This window comes from Vanellus vanellus (genome assembly GCF_965231255.1).
Source record: "Vanellus vanellus genome assembly, chromosome: 18".
NCBI lineage: Eukaryota > Metazoa > Chordata > Aves > Charadriiformes > Charadriidae > Vanellus > Vanellus vanellus.
The window spans coordinates 11,667,593-11,692,052 of NC_138923.1; the positions used below are offsets into that span (position 1 = coordinate 11,667,593).

Sequence of the window (24,460 nt, forward strand, 5' to 3'; positions counted from 1 at the left end):
AAATAATACTTTCTGTTCAACTGTACAGCTGCTCATATGAGTGAGAGTGTAAATGGCACTCTCTCCCTACCCGCCTGAAGGGTCTTTTGGGGTGGGGGTTTGCAGTGGGGTTTTTTGGGCTGTGTGTGTTGTTTGGGCTTTTTTGCTACTACCAAATGCAATTCATTCACAGCTCATTTAAAAAACACACAGTCACTGAGTGTCTTACACAGAAGCTGAATTTAACGCTCATGTTATTTTATGCTTGGTGTTTGTTTACTTGCTTCATTGTTCTACCCTAAGTCCCCTGCGCTTTATTAGTTCAGGAAATATCTTCAACTTTTCCTGCATGGAGGCATTTGCACACTGCTTCATTGCTTGCTGAGGCTGTGCACTCTCAATTATAAGTGAAGTATCAGGAGAAAACACAATAAAAACACAGACAAAAGTCAGTTTAAAACACACAGACAAAGGCTTGAAACAAATTGAGAAGAAACAAAAACAAGTGTATAAAATAGCACAAAAACCAGAGAATCAGGTGTGAAAGGCACAGACGAATAATTTATCAGTTGAATGTACAAATCCTTCCACAGTAAAGCTGAAGTATCACCGAGCTGCTCCTCACTGTACAACCTTCCCTGGTAATGGGAAGATTTGGAGGCTTTTGAACAAAGCTACTTTTATTTGTGCCGCACCAACGCAGCAGGCACAGAGAGTGACCCTATCCAGTCTGGCGGCTGAGCACAGAGTTTCTATGGAGGCTGCAAAGTTACTTATACAATGAAATGCAAGATACTTCTCTTCAGCTTGCTCACAGCTTCCAACAAACTAAGATACCACAAAACCTTAAACGTCAGCATGAAACAGGTAATACATGAATAATCTCAAGCGCAGTCCTGTGAACATCAGCGTTCTGAAAACCACACTCAAAGGAACTTAACGTTTTATCTCTTATTGCTGTTAGTGCCCTACAAGATGCAGTGCACACCACCCCTTAACTTTGGGCAATGTTTCTAGACTGAAGTACAAAACCATTCCCATGCAGGGTTTTGTGTGGTTGGGTTTTGTTTTGCTTCTTTGTTGTTGTTGTTGGGTTTGTGTTTTGTTTGTTTGTTTGTTTGTTTGTTTAACTTTAACACATATGATGGACAGGAAAGTTTAACTGCATCTTTTACAGCAGAAATGCCGTATTCAGCAGAGGGTCATGCTAACTTTCTCAATTACTATTTTTTATTACCTTTCCTTCAGAATCTTGCTTTTCTCCCCCTAGCTTGGCATAGAGAATTATACAGCACAGTGTCTTATAACAGTTTGGAAATTACAAAACAATTCTATTTACTACATAACAGACTGCTATAAGAGATTAAAGAGAATGTCTTTTCAGTTTCATTAACATATGTGTATCTCAACAGACTTAGAAGTACAATATTAAATGCATTTTGAAGAACAGTAAATGCTTGTTAGAAAAAGAACCATTTTTAAGGTTTAAACCAGCAAAAGCTAAAGCTGAAACTTGTCTATAGCAACAGTAATGCTCAGAGACAAAACACAGCAACGGGATTGAAATGAAAACAAAAACTATGCAGGAAACAAACAAACAAAACTGTCTTTTCCCCAGCAGATCTTTTTCAGTCAGTGATTTTTGAATTCTGGGTAGTATGTCTTCTAGAACACTTTTCATAAACAGTAAAGCATAACAATAGTTACTGGTAGCTTCTAAGTGAGACCGTTGAAAAGTAGGGTCTTCAAAATGCCACAAATCAGAGTCTTCCTACTAGGAAAAAAGTCTTAATTTTCAGTTGCAGAATATACAAAAATTCAAGTGATCTCCATTTTTATCATACAAACATCAGGTTTTATACACTGTCACTGTCAATGCCATTGTCTTTGTCTACTCCTATCTGTTAGTAAAGTCCTCAGGATGAGATTCAGAAATTACCATCATTTAGGCACTACTAGACTGTCTATACAGGCTTATACTTGAGAGCTAACAGCAACTGAACAGGAAAAAAATAAAACCAGGTGGGAGAAAATTCCTACTAAATATACATCAGCACTAACTTTAAAAGGAGCACAACAAAACTGCAAGTAAAACACTTTATGTGCTTCTGCTCACTGTTTTCCCTGCAATTTTGGGGTTTTTTTAACAAGTTGTACACATGTAATATAAGCATTAGTGATCTTCCTTCGTTTTTTTCTATATATGGTCAAATACTCCTAAAACTCTGACCTGTCAAGACAACCTTGGTGAAAGGGAAGGATCTACTCTGTATACAATGTATACCTTTAAAATATATCTGCGGAGAAAAAACAAGCTATGCAAAAGATGGCTATGGAGAGGAAGTCACCGGGATGAGGCAATTACTGGGAGTTGGAAACAACCATTTACTCTTCCACTGAATAACTTAAAAAAATAATTCACCATGGCAACAATCATACTTCATAGGAAATAAAGCACTGAATGCTACAAAGCCTCTTCAAAATGAATTATGCACCAGTGTGTAACATGCACTTTCTTTATGTTGCTGCACACGTACCCCAACAAAATTTCCTTTTGGACTCATCTGGCATTTGCTTTTTCACTCTGCACCACACATCAGCTACTTTTCTTTTCTGACTTCTGTCCCACTCAGATCTCATGGATCTGGAATTGTTAAAGGAATTCATAGCGTTAAGTCTGGGCAAGGGATTGATATGAAATAATACAGTAGCCTTACGTCATGCCATCACACCACCACTTTAATGTCTTCCTGAGAAATGTATCAATTTGTGTTACTGGTACCACGGTATTACTTATGAATCTGTAAAGCAAAAATCCTTAGTGGTGTAAAAACCTAAAATGGATAAGGAAACTGTCCTCTTAAAACACTTTGAAACTCCCACTATTGTAGGAGACCTAAATATCTGTGGGATTAATCTTAACGTTACCTTCCTTGGACATGAATTAAACAAAGGTAAAGACCAACAGCTTTCTTATAAAGTGCACACAGTTCTTGGCCAGCAAACAGACGATGCCAGAGCAACATGAATACTTTAGTTCATTAGTTAGCTACAGTACCCTGGATGGTATTTAGAGCTCATAGGAGGAACAACTCCACCAAGACTGATGAGATGTTAAACATAATATCCTGGGATAGGAGGAAATTGCCACTGTGCGAGTGGATTTGTGAAAAATATTTACTTTTGTACAAGTAAGATAGCAATTCAGTGGCTGCACCAGTGTATCAATACCAAGAATAGTAACAGCTGTTAAGGTAGATTCTCCAGAAAGAGGTTACAACAAATGCAGGAAATTACATTAACTTTTAATGGATGCTTGACAAGCTGTGTCCTGTCCAGAATGCAGGTGCATGCCTTTTAAAAATGACTTACAGACCGAGTGCTGCAGTTGGTACTTGATGTAAGTGGGATCAGGCGGGCTGCATCCCTGCAGACCCTGAAGGACTCGGTGGGCAGCTCACCCCAAAGGAGAGAGCAGCAGTCAGCACCAGCATCTCCAGAGGTATGGATACAGCTGCAGCACGGACAATCAAACAAGTGCTATCTTTATTAGAATGGATAATAGAAACTGTCAAAAGAGAACAAGGGGATAAAACGATTCTCCAGAAACGTCTTCACACTACTGCGCAAAGGCAGGAAAGTTTCTCACTTTTTCCAGGAAAAAAAATAACTTGGAAATATAAAGGCAACACTTTTTTTTAAATTATACACCGCTTATGAAAGAATAATGTCCTACTCTTCTCCCAGATGTCCCTATACGGTTCTGGAACTATGACAAAACCACAAACTGAAAAGGCTTATTACACTACTTCCTTAAGTTGAATTGAATGTTATGTTGAAAAGTTAACTTTTTATTTCCTCCTACTCATAATGGCTTTTTCCTCCGCTGTAGCTCAAATTGCATCATATTAAGAGAAAACCTGTTTCAAAGTTACAAGTACGAAAAATAGTAGTTTGTTGTCTTCTTTATTTAGAATCCAAATATAAATCAGCAGGCTTTGACAGGACAACAGAACTACAACGTGTACATTAACATATATACATACATCCGGTGTAGTTCAGCTAAAGCAGTTTGAAAACTGGAATATATAATACATATATGAGTTTCAATAGTAGTTTCATACTAAGATTAGAAAACGTTTTGTAATGTTTTAAGCACTTTGTTGTCCATTAACTTGTTGTTAGCAAGTAACTTCACCAATGAAAGCTCATAAAAAGTGTGGAAGTAGAAAAGTACATTCACTCTGTCCTCCAAGATTTTCTGTTTTCTTTTAAATGGATGCATCTAAAGAAAATTTAGGTTAAATTTAAACCAAATCAATTCAGAACAATTAAAGTTAATCAGAAATTATCCAGTTATACAACTAATGGCTGTTCGGGCTAGTAAACCCGAATAAGATTGAATAACCATGAAGACATAAAAGAAATTAATTGATGCTCCATTAAAGAGATTCATTTATTATCAGTAATTACCAACACATTCAAGTTAGTACCAATAACTATTTATGATCCTAGTTTCACCTGAAAGATGTAGGTTATGTAGAAATTTTTACAGTATCATATTAGTACATCATACAACAGTTTACTAAAAGTACCATCCACTATCAGAACCACTGCAGTACCACTAGTTACTTAAAAAGGTTACATTTCATCATTAGCATCTTAAAGCTTCAGTAAGCTTCCAACTACTGTTCCGTATGTTTTATGCAATTGAAAAACAGGGGATGTTTTAAGCTACAACAATGTACTTCCTCAGTTTGAGACAGAGGCAAACAGTTTCATTCTCGTGAGAAACATCACAAAACAGAACACCACTATTTTCAAGGCATCTGCAAACAGTGAAAATTACTGGCGATTCCCTTCCAGGGCTGAAGGCAAGTTTTCAGTTTAAAAAATAAATAAATAAAAAATCCTTTAATAAAGTATTAATCAATAATAAAACACTAAAAATAAAGTCATATTTTCCTGTATTTTTTTTCATTTTGACATTGATTTCCTCGTGTCCTCACAAACAATTTAATTACATTTTTAATGTGTAATTAAATGGAGCCATCACAGCTCCATTCACCCTCTTCCCCCCACTAGTTTCAGGCTTACTTTGTTTAAAAACAGCGTAAACTTTGGCACTTAACAAGTAACCAGTGACACCCCTAAGCCCTGGACAAAGATCACAGCACTGTTACTGCTTCACTCTAACCCATTCCCAGACAGAAAGAAGGGCCTCTCAAGGAGAGCAAAGCAATGGAAGATTTTGCTGGCCAGGCCCCAAGAAGATGGCATGAGACAAATAATGAGGAATACAGTTCTTGCCACAAGTAATGCAACTATATCAATTGTTTTACCGCCTCAGAGACATGGGCACAGACTGGCACGTACTGGAAATACTCACAGGTGTTGCAACTGTATAAATCCAGCACAAAATATGGAAATTACAAGTATCTAGCATATTCACAATCCACCAAAATCAGGTTTACATGGATTTTATAAATGAGAAAAAAGACTAGATTTAGGTAATATGACAATACACACACACAAAAACATTTTACAAAGAATGCGGAGTTCGTTACCCTAATAACTAGATTGATAAGTCCATAATAACTAAACCAGCCTTTTAAAAACAAACCAGGAGATCCTGATGCAAATCCAAACAAACACCAGAATCTCGTGCACAGACGCATCTCTGCAGTGGTATATCAGAAATAAAACGGGCAACTTTAGCTCACACCGCATCACATGTACCTCTCACCTCAGCATACCCTGTATGCTGTGCTGTGAAAGAGACACCAAATTTTACAGTGTCTGCATATAAGAAGTTATCAATGCAAAACAGCAAAGTTAGAGAGAAAACTACCCGCAGGAGCACTTAGATCCTGATATCTATTTGGGTTATGAATGTTAAAATTACCCCCCCTTAATGATCCACACAAAACGTAGCAGCGCTGCAAAAGAAAAATAAGCACGGAAATTTTCACCTTACAGTGTATTTATAGCAATGAAATAGAGACAAAAGGAGCCAAGACGTGGCAATAGAAATATGTGATCAGAACATACAGATTTTAAAGCAAAGTGCGAGTAAAGAAGCTTTTCAAATCTGTCAAGCTGGAAAATGTTGTATTGAGCATACACAGTTCCCTTTGCAGAGCTCACTGGAGTGACCAGAGAGCAGACAGAAAGCTTGTGCTTTGAGAAGACCGTACGTCCAGCTTGGAGCCTGCTGCTAGACCCCCCTACCCCAGGCAGGGCCAAGAGCAGCAGCCGCCCAGGCTGGTGGTCCCAGCACCCCAGCCTCAACCCAGTACGTCCTGGGGTCTCATCCCCCGCACGCCACTGCTCTCCCAGCCCCACACCCTGAGCTTACCGTTATTCACAGGTGGGAGGATGTTTGTTCCTTAACAAAGATTGTCTGGGAAAGAAAACCAATTAAATGCTGTCTCTGACCACTAGGTGTCAGCAGAAGAAAGAGCACGGGCAACAGCTTTGATGCAGAAAGTGAGCCTCATTTCCCTCCTCCGTTACCAATATACCCAATTATTAAGTGCTACAGACCATCTTTGCACACATGTAGTAATTATACAGCTATTTCTGTTGAAGATGACCTAATTTTGTGAATTAAATATTTAGAAGATGATAAAAACATCCCCTCCACAAGCAGCAAAAAGTCAGGAATTTAGAAAAAAGTCATTCAAGTGAACAAAATGCTCATGTCGGTGTCACTGTTAAAAATTTCAGTAAGATTCATAAAGATAATAATCTGCCTCAATACACCCAAGTAAACACATTGCTTCTAATGTGTTTTACTGTACTTAATAGCAACAGAGGTTTGTGCAGACTCCAAGTCTCCACATGTAACAGACTTCCGCATTTAAAATCTGGCTTAATGCAGCTACAGAAAACATATATACAGTAGGAAACATAATGAAATCAGTTATTTTGTTATGCAAGTCTTATGATTAAACTTGCAGACTGTATTATCTGGATATGCTTTTTCATGCAAAAGTTCTAGTTACTGAAGTCAGAAAGTTTATGGCAACAGCGACTTTTTCATTGTCGGTGTACTGGTTCGTACATACATCACATAACCTTGCATCTTTAGAGTAAATGCTTCTGAACAGAATAAGAGCTCCTACTATGCTTAAGGATAATGTGATTTTAAAGTCTGTTCTGTGATACATTCTGGATCTACAGAGAATAATGAAAAATAGCTTCACACCATTTATCCCAAAAAGTCAACTCATACCAGATGAGATGGTCTATGAAATTAAATTGTCTTATGAGACAAAAACTATGAAAGGAGGCAAAACTACAGCTTCTTTGAATTTATTTCCTAATTATCAATAATTTCAAACGAACAGTCACGTTTCTTGAGTTATGGGATGTCAGATGCAAAGGACTACATCATGTTCAGTATGGCTTATGCCCCATATTTACAACATGTGAAGGTGATAAGAGGAAAAAAACCCACAGTGGAAGTATTTGAAAATATGTTATTTTCTTAGAAGCTATTTCTTCCATTTGTTTTTCTATTTATCTCAGATGTACCAAAATGATTTTATTTGTAACTGTTACAACAGTAACAGTTTCAAAATAAATTTTTTTTACAAACAGACATTAAAATTGTAAAGGAAATTACAATATCCACTGTGGCCTTTGTGGATTCTAATACATCAATAGAGAGGAATCAGAGAGTTGCTGCGTACACTTAATATTCTTCCACTATTCAACAAGAAACTCCTGTCACTCTGTATTTACATGAGAAGATGTGTATCATGACCACTTTGAACACCTGCTAGTATATAAACCACAAACTAGGCAAACTGAGCTAATCAGCTGACAGGAAATAACAATGAACATAATTGCTGTGTAGAAGATGGGATTATGTGAGAGCAGAGAAAACTATTTCAAGCGCAGCATTTGAAGTACAGCACAACAGAGAAACACAGGGCTTTAAATTGCAGGATGCCTTACTAATTGCCAGTTATGATGCCTTGTTAATAAATTACAATCCCATTTTCTTTTGTGAATTTAGCAAGAACATTTCCTAATTGTTTTACTCATCACACACTCTTGTTTGGAGTTTTGCTGCATCTTCTTAAGATTAGGTTTTCCAAGATTTTTGAACTAATTTTTAAGAGCAATGTTCCTAACGGTAACAAGAGTCTCTCAGTAATTGCATTCACTGTTGGCATATTCCAAAATGGAAGTGAGGTATAAAGCAGTTGTGTGACCTGTCCAATGCCTCACAGGACGTCTGTGGCAGCAGTGGAAACAGAATGCAGGTCATTTGACTCTGACATGTTCAGCACATGAAACACTTGCAAGTTTTCTTTATCTATCTATCTATCTATAATAGTGAAACATATAATCAGAAATTAAATTTTTGATTTATAAAAGGACTTGCGAAAGAAAGCCCTGAAAATTACCACTTCCTGATTATTAAAATTGGATTTTTTGTGACATATTTGTGCAATTATGTTTACAAGCTTTCTTTGATGGAATCATAAGCAAACTGAACAATTTCTCCTACTTTCTCAGGTTAGCTGTCACTCGACGTTGCAGTTTCTAGGGGTGTGCCATTGTCAACTGATTTCGAATGTTCATCTTTAACATTCAGCCTTCAAAAGACCAGATGGTATTTCCAGAAAAGCAATTTAAATTTTTATTTTTCTTCAAAAAATCCCTTAACTAGTTAATCTCACACACACATCTAGGCAAAGCATACACCAATATTCCCAGAGTTGCCTGGCAACTACTGGGAGGAGCATCGGAGAACAAGGAAGCCTGCATGGATGAAGGGAAGTCAGTATCTCCCTGACTTGGATAAAGGAGGCTTACTGCCAGAGTGCCTTGCTGGTTTCATTTTGGCAATTTTACGGACAACATTTTGAATACCTCTCATTATTTCACCTTAGGTGCTTTAAAAGCCCAATACTTACACCCAGACATACATACAAAAATCAATACAATTTATATTTTACACACACGCGACATACAGGTTCCCCCAGTAAGATATAGAAGGACTCATGCTGACTTCAAAAGTAATTTTTGAACCCTGAATATTAATTTTTGGAATGATGCTTATTTGATGGTGATAACTGGACTGTATAATAATCAGACTGAGCTCTTTTTTCCTTCTGGCTTTAAAAATAACAAGACAAATTGTAGTACTGAAAAAACTTGACTTACGGAAACATCTTCTACATCAAGAAACACTGCCTGCAGTCCAAATTGTGGTCTATTTATTTAACATCATGATTAAAACTAGATTTATTACTTGTATGCATACCAGATCTCTTCATTAATCTTCACAGAGCAGAAGAATGCAAAATACAACACCCTTTCTCAACCAGTAAGCCTTCATTCTCACTCCACTCATTCAGCTTCCCCACTTACACTCAGAACTCATCTCAGTATGCCCCAGTGGTATTCAAGCTCTCCACTGCTACCACCCATTTTCTGTTCTGCCTCCAAATGCTTGCAGGTGAGAGATGAAGGTATTAAGACAAAAGAATTTTTTGTCCTCTACAGACACCTTCTTGTTAAGCAGCCAGAGGTCTAAACAACACTAGTTCAAATGAGCCCATGAACACTGCCCTGAGATTTATCACTGCATTTGACTTGCACAGGTGTTGGTTTCCCCTGCATCAGAAATAGGGAACACGGAATATTTTTGAAATATTCTGCGAATCACTCTGCAGTTAGTACTTTTCACCCCACATATTTCTGGGACATAGCTCATGAATTACACCTGAATGTTCCTCAGACTATTTACCTTGTCTCTAACTGGCCATCCTTTAACAGGAACCCCCTAAGTACACAGCCTCAAAACCAGAGTGTCACAAAATATGTGGAAATACATTAATTTGGCTGGACTGATTTGTATTGAAGTCCATGAAGCTACTTGCAGTAAGCCAAGAACAGATGCCTCACTAGAAGCAATAAAACGCCAGATCAAGTACAGAAAAATCCTTCCCCCACTCAGATGGCACTTAATTGTTGCTAAAAAGAGATTAGCTCTGAACCAGAAGCAAGACACTGAATTTCCCTAACAGAACATTTATCATCAATAGTTACAACTCCAGACATTCTTTGTATTTTGTAAAATCACAATTTCTTTACTAATTGTATTATGTTCTTAAATTCCATGAATTTGCATGTTTCACCATTAATCATATATCGTGTAAAAAGTAGTATATATTCTACTACCTTTAAAAATCGTGCAATGAATACCCAGGTTTTGCAAGTGAAAGAAAACGGTCAACTCTGCACTAGCCTCCTATGATCATCAATTTATACTTTTTTATAATCTCTAAGTTAACTGTCTTCAGAAACAAGCAACACCCATACCTTTCCATACGAAGTTATCTCCCTGCGTGATTGATCATGCTTGTTGCACCTTTTTATTTTTTGGAAACTGGAACACCGTTGTCAGTACTAGTTAGCCACAGAGCCACAATGCTGGCCTTAGTAAAAGTAGGTTATACTACACTTTGAATTCTTGTTAGCTTTTTTCCCCACCTCAGCTGCAGATTTACATCTTATGCCTACCAATTTCCTACTTACAGGTTCAATTTTCAGGGCGTTTCTGTAGCTCCCAAAGAAAGATGCTTGTGCTTTTAGAAACGCTCTTGCAACGCCATCTCCAGTGGTTGTAGAGACTTTCTTCAATCTGTTCTTCAGTGCAGAAACCTGAAATCACACAACAGGTCCAGATCACTCTCATATCAAAACAAAGCTAAATGGGGGCACAGCTAAATCAAAAATGCACTAACCACAGCAGTAGTTATGACAAAAAGTGACATTGTGAGTTCAGAGTTGAATTTTTCAGTTCTAAAAGCATTACTTTTCAAGCTGTTTTGCTTCTCCAGGAGTAGATTCTATTCAGAAACCAATAAGAAAATAAAAGCTTTATTTCAACATTCCCTCCTACTTGAAATCCACTGTTAACATGCTGTTGAGTACTTTTAAAGGTAGTCCATGAAGTTCTGTGTCATTCTTGATTAGAACCCATGAAAAGAATTTCAGCTAAATTAATTCAAACATCAGACTAATAGAGAAACTGTTCTGCATAATCAGGCCACCCATCACCACCAAGGCTAAGGACAAATTCTGTGGGTCTGAAAAATTTGTTTGCCACAAATACAGGTGCGTGGTTTTTTTTTTTTTTTTTTCCTTTTAAGGCTATATTCCCTTGTATTTCAGAGACTTGATGCAAAATAACAAAATGAGAGTTTTATTCATGCATATGGTGGGCTCCCTTGGCCGGCTCCCAGACACCCACCCAGCCGCTCCCTCCCTCCCCCTCCTCAGTGGCACCGGGGAAAAAAAAAAACACGAAGAAGCAGCTCGTGGGCTGAGATAAAGGCAGGGAGATCACTTACCAATTAGCATCACGGGCAAAACAGACTCAACTTAGGGAAATTAATTTAATTTATTGCCAATTAAAGTAGAGCTGGATGGTGAGAAACTGTAACACCTCCCCCCCCCCCCGCTTTCCCCCAGCTCAGCTTCCCCCCTCCCTTCCCAACTCCCTGTCTCCTCCCCAAGGGGCGCCGGGCGATGGACATGGGGCTCAGGGTCAGTCCGGAACAGTCCCTCTGTGCCGCTCCTTCCTCCCCACACTTCACTCACCCCTCGCTCCGCCATGTTGCCCTCACCGGCGGGCTCGGCTGGGCCTCTCCTCACAGAGCCCTGCAGGCCCCGCCAACGCCTTGCCACCGACATGCCGTGCCATCAAGAACACAAACCCTGCCATTTTTTTCCAAGTCTCAAATTAAAAACATTCTGTCCTTCAAAATGGTCAGTATCTACTGCGGTTTTTTTTCTTCCTGTTTCTCAAGAGATCTAAACCACCTGTGCGGGGGCTGGCTCTCCTCTTGACCCTCGGTGCCCTTCCCTTTCCACTGTGGAGGCCTTTAGTAACCCCAGGACTCACACAGCTGCACTTTAGGCCAACACAGCCCTAACGGCCTCATTACCATTTACACAGTTACACTTATCCACCACAACTTAGCAAATATCAACTAAAGACATTTCTGTGCAGGCAGAGTTAAAACTACTGTGATCCAAGTTACCTGAATATTTTTTGTATTCTGTGTACACCGAGGGCTAACATTTTAGAGGATTAGCCATTACTGTTCCCTGTGCTTCAGAATCTCTCATACACACAAGAAGGCTGTGACTTGGTTTGATGTCTCTTTTCTAGCGCTTAGAGCTCAGTAACTACTGAAGTAAGGTTGTGTATCTATACATTATTGTTAGTGACAGTGTTTTTCTTTCCCAAACACAAGCTGGGAAAGGAGATAAAAAAGCCTTTCAAAGATTAACATCAAGCTTGCTGTGCCTGTGCTGCAACGGTTATAGGTTACGTTAAATCATTAACAAATAGTTGTGTCAGTAGCAATTTTTTGGTGTTGCAGACAGAACCAGGGCAAGCTAAGTTTTTGAGACAGATCTCACAGAACACGTGACAATACAGAAACAACAATCTGGGCACTGATTCTTGAAAGAAATTCAACTACTGCTTTTAGAGGATGCGGTCATGCCACATGTAAAACCTGCGTTTGATGAGATACTTGACGCAGAATACAGGAAGGAGCCACAATTTCAGAGGGAAAGCAGAAAGCCAGGGAATCCCCAGTCATCTTGAATTGCGGAAGAACATGAATGACTCCATAAGTATCCATATTATGAATTTAACAGAAATAATTCTTCCAATAACTAGCAAATCTTCCTTTTTCAAATGCTATTCTGAAAAACTCCATTAGGGTAGCTCTATATACTTCATACTATGCAAGAAACGTTTGGGAGTATTATTTAGAGAGTAGGCAGATTCTGTTGTAGTGAACATAACTAACTGCGTTTTCTGAGAGTATGAATAATACCTCAGAAAATATAAGCCGACGGTTCAAATGTTCAAATTAACTTTCAAGACCTTCCTCCCCCTATCCTGCAGCTCATAACAAAAGCTCACTCTGGTCTCATCCGTATCTCCAAAATCTACCAGACGAGTTTCTTCTGCCTCGGGGTTTGCTGCTGAGGCAGGCTGGCAGCAAAACGGCAGCCTGACTTTACTGACCAACTGTTCCTTCAGTCCTACCCCTCCTGTAAGCGCATCCCTCGCTTCCCCCCTCAGCAGCCTCACATTTGGGGAGATCAGGAAAGCGACTCCTCACTTGGCTATAGAGGTGTGAAATATATAATCCATACTGTGCACTACATTTTCTTCTTTGAAAACTTGTGTTGACCAAAAGAGTTGCAAAGAGATTTACTTTTAGTTAAGATCTTCTGCAGCTTCTGTTGTAGCAGGATTTTAACTAGAATTATTTAGTATAACAGAGGTAAGCAAGAGCGTGTCCAGCATTGTTTATAAATCTGAATGCTGTGGCTTATGCCAATGATCCATGCACTGATGAGCCCATAAGCACATATTAACATAATACCTGATAACGGACTAAGTCTATCACGCCCATAAAATAATCTCACTCCCATTCACCAAGATAACGGCTCTCAAGGAACTCTGTTATTTTCAAAATGTAAAAGCTTCATCAGACTTTCTAACCTGAACAGCACACTTCTCCATGTTTGAAAGGAGTCTGATGTTGTAAGGATGAAGTATGCCTTTATTTTAACTTATATAAACCATTTAACAGTAGTTCTTAAAAATGCAATAAAATGTCTATGGCTCTGAGTAACTTCCAAATCCTTCTCAAACACTTTTAGAAGTGGTTTTCTTTAAACATTCACGTGAAGATAAAGAACTTGCCATCTATTATAGCAGGAAAAGGCTCTATGCTTTGTTTTACAATAAACTAAAAGTTCAGAAGGCTAGTCACAGCCATTCTGTGTTTCAGCTTCCCTATTTGTTATAGAAGTAGAATATTGATATGTAGTTTGCTAATTCCTTAAGCTTTCTGACCATTTGCTTTCTTCTAAGACTAAAGTGAGCACTGTAGGATGTCTATTTTACATATGCACACTTTTACTCTTTCCATCAGGACTACTGCAATAGGCACGTCACAGTTTTTCAGAAAATAAAATGTTAACAACAACGTATTTAAAGAGATTAACAGGTAAGAAAAAAATATTCATGTTTACTCAGGAATAAATTAGTACGTAAGACAAAGTAGATAATACAAACAGAACTGTGATTGTTTACTGCCTAAAGAGGCAGTAATACTTCTAAAAAAAAAAAAGACTGTGACCACTCAACATGAAGATTATTTCTAGCCAAACAGACACATATACACGCAGTCTACCCTGAGAGTGTTTTTAAAGAAGATTTTTATACTTCTGGCAGTTCAGGTTTAAAGGTCAGATTTCAACTATCACCATGTTTCAAAATGCAATCTGTGCAATGCAGCATAATGAAATGGTTCAGTAAAGGTGCTAGTGGAAATTCTTTTAATTAGGTCCAAGGCTTTTCAGTTGTCAACATGAATAAAGCAAGAAACAGTCTATTGCAAACACAGTGTAAGAAATAAAAATGGATTCACCTTTAAGAAAATGGCTCTGCTATGGAGTTGTAGTTTAGTACTTCTCGGTGTCCTGAAAGCAGTTAATTTCCCACTAAGTGCAAGCACAGGTTTCCTATTTGTGGTAACTTGTTAACGAATGGACAACAGTAGCATCCACAACTAAATTACTGACAGTCTGAGATATTCATACGACCATGCAAATTTACAATACTCTCACAGCCATCAGATATGCAAGATCTCTTTGGCGCAGTACACTGCATTGCATCAGGGCTTCGTTTAATAAAAACTAGAAGTTGACAGAGTGAGCTTATGCTTTATTCCTTGTAATATGAAGCTCTGACTACAACTAAGACTAGAAGATGACACTTATTTGGAAATACATGAAAAATCCATAAGGGTTGCATAAAAAAAAATTACTACCCCCTCTTTGCTATTCCTTGCAACACAGACGGTGGTGTAGGAGACTTGTCAGCAGCAGATGCACTTATTGTAATCACAGTCCTTAATAAATCTCTTTTTTTAATATTGACTATTTTAAAAGGAAAGTTACTTCCCAGGGCGTTCTCATGCTGCCGGATTTTCAGCAACAGATCAGAAGCAGAAGGTGAAGGAGGGACAGTTTTTCACATTTCAAATAGTTAATCAGTAACGCAGTAGTGCACACCTTGATTTCCAGGGACCTGACCTGAACACTTCGGGGAGTCTGACTGCTAGCAGGTACTGCTGAGGTAAATCGGGGCAAAGAAATTACTTAATCTGATTCTGCTGGAACTGTCTCAATGCTATCCAGCTCCTGTGACGCAAATGTTAACTGGAAAGGCACTTCTCTATAGCCTATGTTGGCCTGGATCCTTGGAGTAAAAGATGAGTGAATAGTTCATTCCAGATTTCTGAGAGTCAACAGTTTAGGCAGCGACATGACTTTCATGAAACTCAAGCACAACTCACTACCTGAAGTTCTAAAATAATCGTAGGACTTCATGGCATTGTTTTACTTGATTAAAAAAGCCGTTCAAGAAGAGGGGAAAAACGGCTTTAAAAATTTTCCACTGGATTAATTACCTGATGGTGAATGCATCACACAGAAGATGTTTCTCCTCATTGTTGAATATAGACAGATTTAATTTAGCAAAGTAAACGTTGTGTCTATTCAGCAGTGCATGAATTGTTCACTGTTCACTTTAAGTAGCAAAACTGGCAGAATTGTTTGACATCACAGCCATTTACAACCATGAAATTGTTGAAGACATTTTCAGTTTCTCAGATCATAAATGCATCTGTTTAGACTGAGACCAGTGGGGAGACCCAGTCCCAGAATCTCCCCATCCTCCCAGGGAAGCAAAAAGAAAAAAAGAAAAAGAAAAAAAGTATAATGGATTGGCTTTAGAGTCTCCCTGCTGAGATGAACAACTTGATCCACTTTCAGTTCCAAACACATGATGCATGAAAGAACTGACAGAAATTCAATTCTTGCACAGAAGAGCAGCTGCTCTCTAGTGGTCAAAGCCAAATATTAAGCAGTCTGAGGGAAAGGGAAAGACCTAGAGGAGAATACTTCGTTATCTAGGTAACTAAAATAATGAAACAAAGCTAAATAAGACATAAACACTGATCCCAAACATTAATTACACAACGCAACACGATTCAAGTTAAGGCTTTGTTGCGACAAATATTAATCCCAGCTGTATTTATACAGCAGTTGTGAAAAAAAAAATACACCACGTACGCTCTTGGTGAGCCATGCCAGTTAATTGAATTTGCTGGCAGCACTTCCTCTGCTATGCTCCAAACATCCTCCAAGATAAAATGTAGCTTTTAAATAGACCTGAGGAAAACTGAATCAAGAAATTTGAACTAATAAAACACAACTCTCTACTGTTATAAAAGTGAAGTAAAAGTAAATAATGAAAGGAAGGAAGTCTCTTAAAATTTATTACATTCCAAAGCTCGAAGTTCTGTGTTTATTGGTGAAGTCTCTTCTGATGTTCTACAGTGCACCTACAACAGCTCCTTTAATGAAGTCTCATAAAATCTAATATAATACTTGATTGTTGACAAATCATATACATGTTTGAGGCCCCGCGCTCACTGTCTCCAGACATTTCTTACATAATTCCATGAAATTCACAAGTCTGTCATTCCGGGTTGTGGATAATGGCACCAGCGATGACCAGCTGGCAGATTTGGATGCTGGGAGTGAAATCAAAATGAAAAACTATATAAAGCCAGAAAAATTCATGGAAGTAACTTTTATAGAGTAAATGCTTGACTAAAGCCAAAACGTTCACAATCAAGATGGACCTTTTATGCAGAGCTCGCTGTTTTCGAGGAACGGATCACACCACGGATCACAGAGAAATGATGGGATGTCGCAGGAGGTGGCCCTGGGTATTCACCATGACCTGAGATTTTCTTCAAACACACCAGCTTATATTGAGCTCCCTGCATATCAATTTTATTTCTCAACTAGACATAAAAAGGTATAGATCTAACTGTCAGCACATTGTTTTGAACTAGTAAAATAAATCCAGATTTTCTCCTGCTGTTTTCTCCTAAACAGTCCCGCTCTGACTTAAAAATAGCTTCTTACACTCTTACTCACTTTACCGCTCTTCCCTCTCAGATTTGGTGAGGATGATTACAGCAGCAAGTAGCAAGCTGGATGTATTTTTGTCCCATTAAAGGGCAAGATCAAGTATTTATACAACTTTCTATCAAGTTATTAAAAAAATTAACTAATAACCAATTAAAAGGCTGAATGAAAAAGAAAATAAGTTCCAAATTATATGCACTGAGCAGTGCTAGAACTGAATATGAGGTAGTCCATTTGATATCATAATTCAGGATATAAGATGCAGAAGTTCATTAAAACTCACCTGGAAGAAGTCATGGGAGGAAAAAAAGTTCACTTGAAAACAAAAGTTATCTAAAATGCAGGATTTTTTTTTTTTTCCTAATGGAATGGATAAAGATGGTTTCAAATAGTACTTCTTTTTCACACCATGAAGAAAGAAGTTTAAATTTTTATTTCCTGTTCAGATGTACCATAACCTGCGTGGTTTTCATTTATCTTTTTTCCCTTATAAAAGACTAACTCTTTAGATGAAACTCGATTATGCCATTCCAGAACCCAAACTGGGGTGTTGCAGTATTTCCAGCTTATGTGAGCATTAGCTAATTTTCATTAAGAGGCTTAAAAATATGTCTGCAAATGTTCAAACATTGCTTAACACTTCAAACCAGGAAAGAATTGAGGTAAAGCAGTTTTCTTACAATAATGAGAGTAACACAATGAGATAACTCAGTTACAAACCAAACAAGTCAAAAGGATTTACGCTTTTAAGTAACGGAATAGCTGAATAACTCATTTCATACATACCACATCATTAGGAAGGCTCTGAAGGTCGTCAAAAGGGGTTTCCAGTGTGTTGGTGTCTACATTAAGAATCACTACATCTTCCAGGGCCATGTTTCTTACTTTCTAAATATGAGCAAATTCAAGAAAAGGGAAATGAAAATATAAGTATGCAGAGTTAGAGCTTATGCATAAAGGACACAAGCGACGGCAGAATATCACGGCATTACAAAACTTCAGGCATTGTAAAAACAACCAACACTCCTGGCTTTCTGTCATCATTTGCTTTATTTATTCACATTTCACAACGATGAAAAATTAACATTCAATTTGCAGAGGGAAGTTCTTAGCATTGTGTGTACCGAAATATTTGAAGCCAGGGTGTTACTGTTTGAGACTATTTATTTGAAGCACTTCTACTAATGTTTATCTTAATTCCGATACCCTGTTTGCACGTTTAGCAGTTTCTAGCTGAGTCAAGATTTCAAGTATATCTTTTTATATTTAAAAATTAATTTAAATAACAATCAATAGGGGCTTTTCTAGGAGTTAAGACTTGTAAGTCAGGCATGGAAACTGGTTTCCAAATTCCAGGTTGAATTTTGCAGCGCTAATAAACACAGTTGTAAACTTGTCTGTAATTAAAATGGACACTACCAGAGGGGTAATAAATAAATAACTAGAATTAAAAAAAGCTAAGAGAAAAATAACTCCACCATATCCTGGTCTCTCAATGTTCAGAGAGTCTGAACTTTTTATCCCGTTCCCATTAATTGAGAGAAAGAAATGTGTCTAATCTAGTTTGAGTGTTCACATCATGTGTAACAGTACATGGACATACCAGAGAAAAGCATAACCTGTTTCTGAAAACAATGATCATTAGTACCGTTGACTTTAAGCGTCTGAAGGTATTGGTGATCTAAGCAAATGTAAACATTATCAGACTTGCTTAAGCAGTAAATGAATCACTGATATGAAACAGCAGCATTTAAATATTTATTTTAACACTTTTTCCACTAACAGGAGAATTGAATCCTTTTTTTTTTTTTTTTTTGGACTGACTAATCATACATATTTAAGCCCTCTTCAAATACAGCTTTGAAAATGCAAAATCAGAAAAAGTGGAACTATAAAATATGGTAATTAAAGAAATTTCCAGTGACACTGTAAATAAACGTTTAATACCTACATACCTATCTGTAGGACCAAATGCAAGTTACTAAGTTACTGAGGAGGAAAATGAACAAAAACATACTCAATTTTTAATTAAGGTTTTGCAGGGTGGAGGGAATTGTTTCCTTTAAAAGAAAGGAACCAAAGCTCTAAAACAATGGCAAAGTTGAGCCTTAGGCGTCTAAATAATTACCTTCAGTTTTCAAGGCTCAGCCCTCTGTCTATAAAGAAAACTGCTGTGTACTTAAGGGGAGGGGGGGAAAGCCAACAACTATAAAAAACACTTTGTAGACATTTAAGTTTAGGTCTTCCATGAGAAATTTCTTCATTTAAATGGAAGAATATTATGTTTAATGCTTTCCACATAAAAAGCACAAGTACCGCACGACAAACCAGGTACTTTCCTCCACATTTCAGGCACCAAAGGTCACTCTGTTGGCTGCATCTGATAAACTCTAAAGCAATCCAGGAGTCTTGCTCCTTCTAGGAGTCCGGAAGCACCAGACAAACTGATTTGCTCCTTCCTGTTTCAGAAAATTAAAAATCTCACTTATACTCAGAGGAGTCTAAAAGCTCCAACAAAAAGGTCTTGCAACGTACTTAACCAAAGCCAGAAGCTTGTCAAAATGGAGTGCTAGTAGGACAAGACAGAAGGAATTAAAACCTTCTCCTGATTCCTGCCGAAGAAGCAACAAACCAGCTTGAACTTGTCAAAGGGTGTTTTTGTAACTTTGGTGATGAATCTGCACCTTCCCTTCAGCAGAACGTCGGGCATTTCTGTAGCACAGAACAGGCTTGCGACCAGCGGCTATCTGCCAAGGACTACAGCGCAAAGGGATGCTGCTCATGGTGCAAGGACTATAAATGCGGATCAACATAATCATCTCCACACACGGCCCAGAAATAATCGTATCCGAAAGGAAGGTTAAGATTAAACGCTGCTGTGCTATATACCTTTACACCATGAAGAGCACAACCTTACTTCAAAACTTCTCAATATTTTTATTAAGACGGTGGATTTCCCTGGAGAGAAACCCTAAAATTTAAGAAAACACTGGAGACTAACTTGATTTATAGCATCTGTCTTGCAAAGCATTTGAAAAAAATATAAAGTTTCGGTGGTCTGATTGTGGCTCATCCTAGAGAAATGCAGATTGACCAGTTCATCTTAATCCTTATCTGTTTTTATCATCTTTCCTTTCACTATAATCTTTGATATAGGTATTATCAGATAGTTACAGGGGCTTTTCTCAAATAATCGAACGGTTCTTTTGCTCAACATAATACCTATCAGCCCAAGTGACCTGGAAATAAAAGTATTTACTCCCTTGTTGGAATGTTAGTAAGCATTCCCAGCATCCAACTGCATTTCTCACATTAAATACCGTTGGACTCTATGAATCGCAAGTCCATGTAGATCATTTTGACAGGTACAGGTTGCTCGTTGTTGTAATTTTCTCAAAATACAAAGGGACAGCCGCTAAGCTATATACAGTCACATTCCATATTTCACAACTTCCTGAATATCTAAACAAATTTTTACAAACAAAGTGGTACCTGTTAAACGGAACAGACTATATTCACTGTGTTCATATTTTGCTGAAAAAAATGTGGGGAAGCAAAGAGGAAATATGAAAATTACAGTTTCCTTATCCGATTTTACTACAGACTAGGGATTTGCTGAGGCAAAAGAAGTGATTCAGTGGAAACATGTATCACCTATCACTACTGTAAACCTTTCTTAACCATCCTTACTGAATTACTTGTAGCCATAATTAATCATGTAAAAACCATCAAATCGAACTAACATCTACACCTGCCTTTTATTTTAAATGTCTCTTTTTAAAAGAGTGGAGAGGTATGGAAAGCCGGTTTAACAAGCACACTGAACCCATTGTTTATGGCCTCTATAAACATGGCTTAGTAAGAATTACTGACTTAATCAGAGAGAACTTATCTCCTGGTGAAAAGAGCACTTTAAATTTCAGAAATGGCACCTTTACTGTGAAAATCTCTTAACTTTTCAAACAAACTCCAGGGGGCCTTAAACACCAGGTCAGTAAATAAGCAGCAGTTAGTGTGTCTGTCCTGCTCACAAGCAGCCAAACACTTGAAGTAATTTAAATGTTTTATGTGAAAGTTTGCAAAAACTCCGAGAAACTATATTCTAATAGAAGTATTAAAGGGTGCGCCTCTGCCTCACTCAGACCACATGCCAGAAGCAACATGCATCAATAATACTGAAACGAGTTAATACTCAATGTTATTTTATTATCACTGTCTACAGTTGGCAGTTTTCACATTTCCTACCATAAAAAAAAAAAATCTTAAGTTAAATTTCTTTCAGATGAACAATTTTGTTGAATAGTTCATTTAAAAAGAAAAAAAACAAACACCACCCTCCTCACCCTGTGAAAAATGGGTTTCCATAACTTCATGGCTAAATTGGTGCCAAAACATCAACCAAGTTGATCGTGAGATTTCATAACCAGATACAAATGCGATCAGCGTATTAAAAAATGTTGTATCAGAAAAAAGAAAATGTACCTTCCACAAATTCTTTTGGAAAGGTAAAACTCTTAACAAACCCTAACATTTTTAGTAGCTAGTTTGTACATTACGTTTGAAATTATTATGAAAGTATGATTCACAGCAAGTCTAAAATCCATTTGCTTAATGACTTGTCTCTACTTAGTTAATAGTTTCCATTTATTTTCTTAAGAAAAACACCACAACACTGCAGACAACAATGTGTCAATCTGGCTGCCAGAAGCAGGAAAGGCAACGGATATAAAATTTTATTATTTCATGCCCCAACAGCAGCCAGAAGGACTTAATGAAATCACCCTTAGATTTACAATCTGAAATAGCTATTCAACAGACAAATCTGGTTAAGCTGGATGTGCCCCCTGACCTCCCGGCCCTTTGATCTGGGCACAGCAGGTGGGCTGCTGCCCCCTCCCGTGCATCTCCCACTCTTCCGCCCATCTCCCAGCCTTGACGTGCGGTACCCTGATCCTGTACAGGTGATGCTCGAGATCCTTATCACAAGCAGCTGTTGCCAACTGAGTGACAAATACCACTACTGCTGGTCTGAGGCAACTGTACAACAGAAGAAAAACCTTCTTACTGGTACTTACTGGTAAGCCTAGACTTACTGGTAAGTCTACTTGGTAGTGCAGCATTTGTTTTTCTTTGAACTTACCCCTCAAACATCCCTGCCCCCCCAAATCTCGTATTAAAGCACAGTTATTATCTTCATTTTCCCAATAATTGGATAAAAGACAATTCCGTAAGTAATGTGTCTTATTTTAAAATGCATTTTTGTCAATACTCCTGAAACCACACACAGCCATATTTATAATATTTGTAAGTGATGAAATTACATTTAGGTTTTTAAGACCTGGATTTAAGTATATACATAATCCCTTCATTTAAACCCTGTAAAATACTTCTTCAGCTGTAACTAGAAAAGGCGGTGATTTACTAAGTATAAAGGGATGGAAAAAGCTACGTATTACTCCTCACCCCAATCAAAAGAATATAATTAACAATTAACACTACTGCTGGGAGATGCCAGTGGTCGATGAATTCTCACAGTGGCTTCTGCAGCAAGGGGACACCACATGGCACTGTCAGGACTAAGCCTGAGCTCCTCTAACCTGTTTCTCAGAGTTTGTTAGCTCAGACTCCGCGCATGCTAACTGGTGTATTATCAGACTGGGTCACAAACAGCGCATCCTCACGCCTACCTGAAAAAGACCAGGTAAATACGCCAGAAAGTGCGTCCAGAACACGTGTGTGGGGTTCAGCGGACAGAACCCACCATTCGCCATCCGTCTGTCTGCATACGGGAGAGACTACCGACATGAAATGAGATCGGCTGCCGGGTCTGAGCATATTAAAGGCAGCGTGAATTTTGGTGAACCTTCTTTTCCTAACCTGAACAGATTTACTCATACCAGGTTAAAACAAAACCAAGATCTGCTCATATAGGTTTTATGATACGCACAACTGTACTTTGTGCTTAGGAAAAATGTTAGAAAAATAATTCTGACAAATGCAGTGCGGTTTCACCCACAAATCCGTTCTGGATAATCTTGCAAGAATTAGAATTCTGAAGTCCCAGAAAGAGTCCTTGAGTGACTGGAATATTGAAAAAGAGTATAAGAAATACTTTTCTAATCATTAACTAACTCTAAAGGTTGGGTTTGTGCCCCGAAGAGACCATGACCAGTTAGGGCGTTATTGCTACTCGCCTGGCTGGAAGCCTGGCCCAGAGGAGGATGCTGCCAGCAGCTCAGTATCCGAGAGCTAAACAGAACTGTCCCTCTGGTTAATCAAACCCACATGTGCCTAAATTCCAATCGGTAGTCTACTAGGTCAAGGGCATTCCTCTTCCATCAGCGCCATCACACTAATAACCTTCGCTGCTGAAACAATCGTTTACTATGACAAAATGTAAAAGGCTGCCAGCTAAGTTTGACACTGCTCTTAACACAAAGGTCAATTTAATATAATTTGAACACTAAACCAGCATACAGTTATGCAGGTAGAAAATAAAACGAGATTATGAAAGGGATGTGTTCGCCTGATAGAGTTTCGTTTTCCTATCTCGATATTTATCAGTACTAAGTACTTATCTTCATCTAATATGAATTCAATTAGTTCCGTAAGCAAGTTCCATTATTCATGTGATAGCTCCAGCCTTGCCTATCCAACAGCTTATAAACTTTTAGCCTTCTTTGAAGTCACTTTATGGATTGCTAAATGGAAATCTTATAAAGAATGACTAACTAGGTGATGATAGAAAAGCTGAAAAATAAGAGCACAAAACACAGCTCTGTATTTTCTACCAAGATTTTCCATCATAAATCAGTTGCAGCCCTCTGACCTATAACAGGAGATTATCTTATCTCACTGGAGAACATTTCAGTCACAGCAAATTAGATTTAACAGTCAATGGATATGCTTGATATTTTAATCATAAGAAAAATTTGTCATTGTCCATTAAAATAACTGCTCCTTCCACAGAGACTCCGTGTAACACGGGAAACTGCAAACTAACTTTAAGATACACAATGGTTTGAAAAAAAAATAATCTTCCGAGGCAAGAGAGAGGGTGTATTTTGTTTAAAATCATTAACATTTCTGCTCTATTTCTTCCAGAGGACCCACTCCAAGAGAGGCATAGCAAAACCCCACAGAAACAACGCTAAAGCTAGAAAACTATTTTTTTCCTGCATTCCAAGTTCCCCCTCCCCTTTACACCACAGCTTTCTCTGCACAAGTTTAGGCTTCCACTAACATTTACCCAACAATGACAAATTCTGCAATTGGAGCTGCTGGAGCAGAACCGTGAGCCTACATCTAACAGCAATTACTCCCCTGGGGCTCTACAGTAGATAAAGAGTCCACCTGTCTTAACTTGAACGGAAGACTGGGAATTAATCCCTTACCCTGAAACCAGAACACGTGG

The 24,460-nt window shown here is 38.1% G+C and overlaps 1 protein-coding gene across 2 annotated transcripts in view; it reads right to left on the reverse strand.

Annotated features, from left to right (window-relative positions):
* DENND1A (DENN domain containing 1A) overlaps nt 1-24,460 on the reverse strand; it is a 216,564-nt gene that overhangs the window by 71,116 nt on the left and 120,988 nt on the right. For both annotated transcript variants that reach the window (XM_082492687.1, XM_082492686.1), the window contains exons 12-13: nt 17,833-17,934; nt 10,540-10,665 (exon numbers count right to left, since the gene is read on the reverse strand). In XM_082492687.1, the coding sequence (XP_082348813.1) occupies nt 10,540-10,665; nt 17,833-17,934 (228 nt within the window). The remainder of the gene's footprint in view (nt 1-10,539; nt 10,666-17,832; nt 17,935-24,460) is intronic.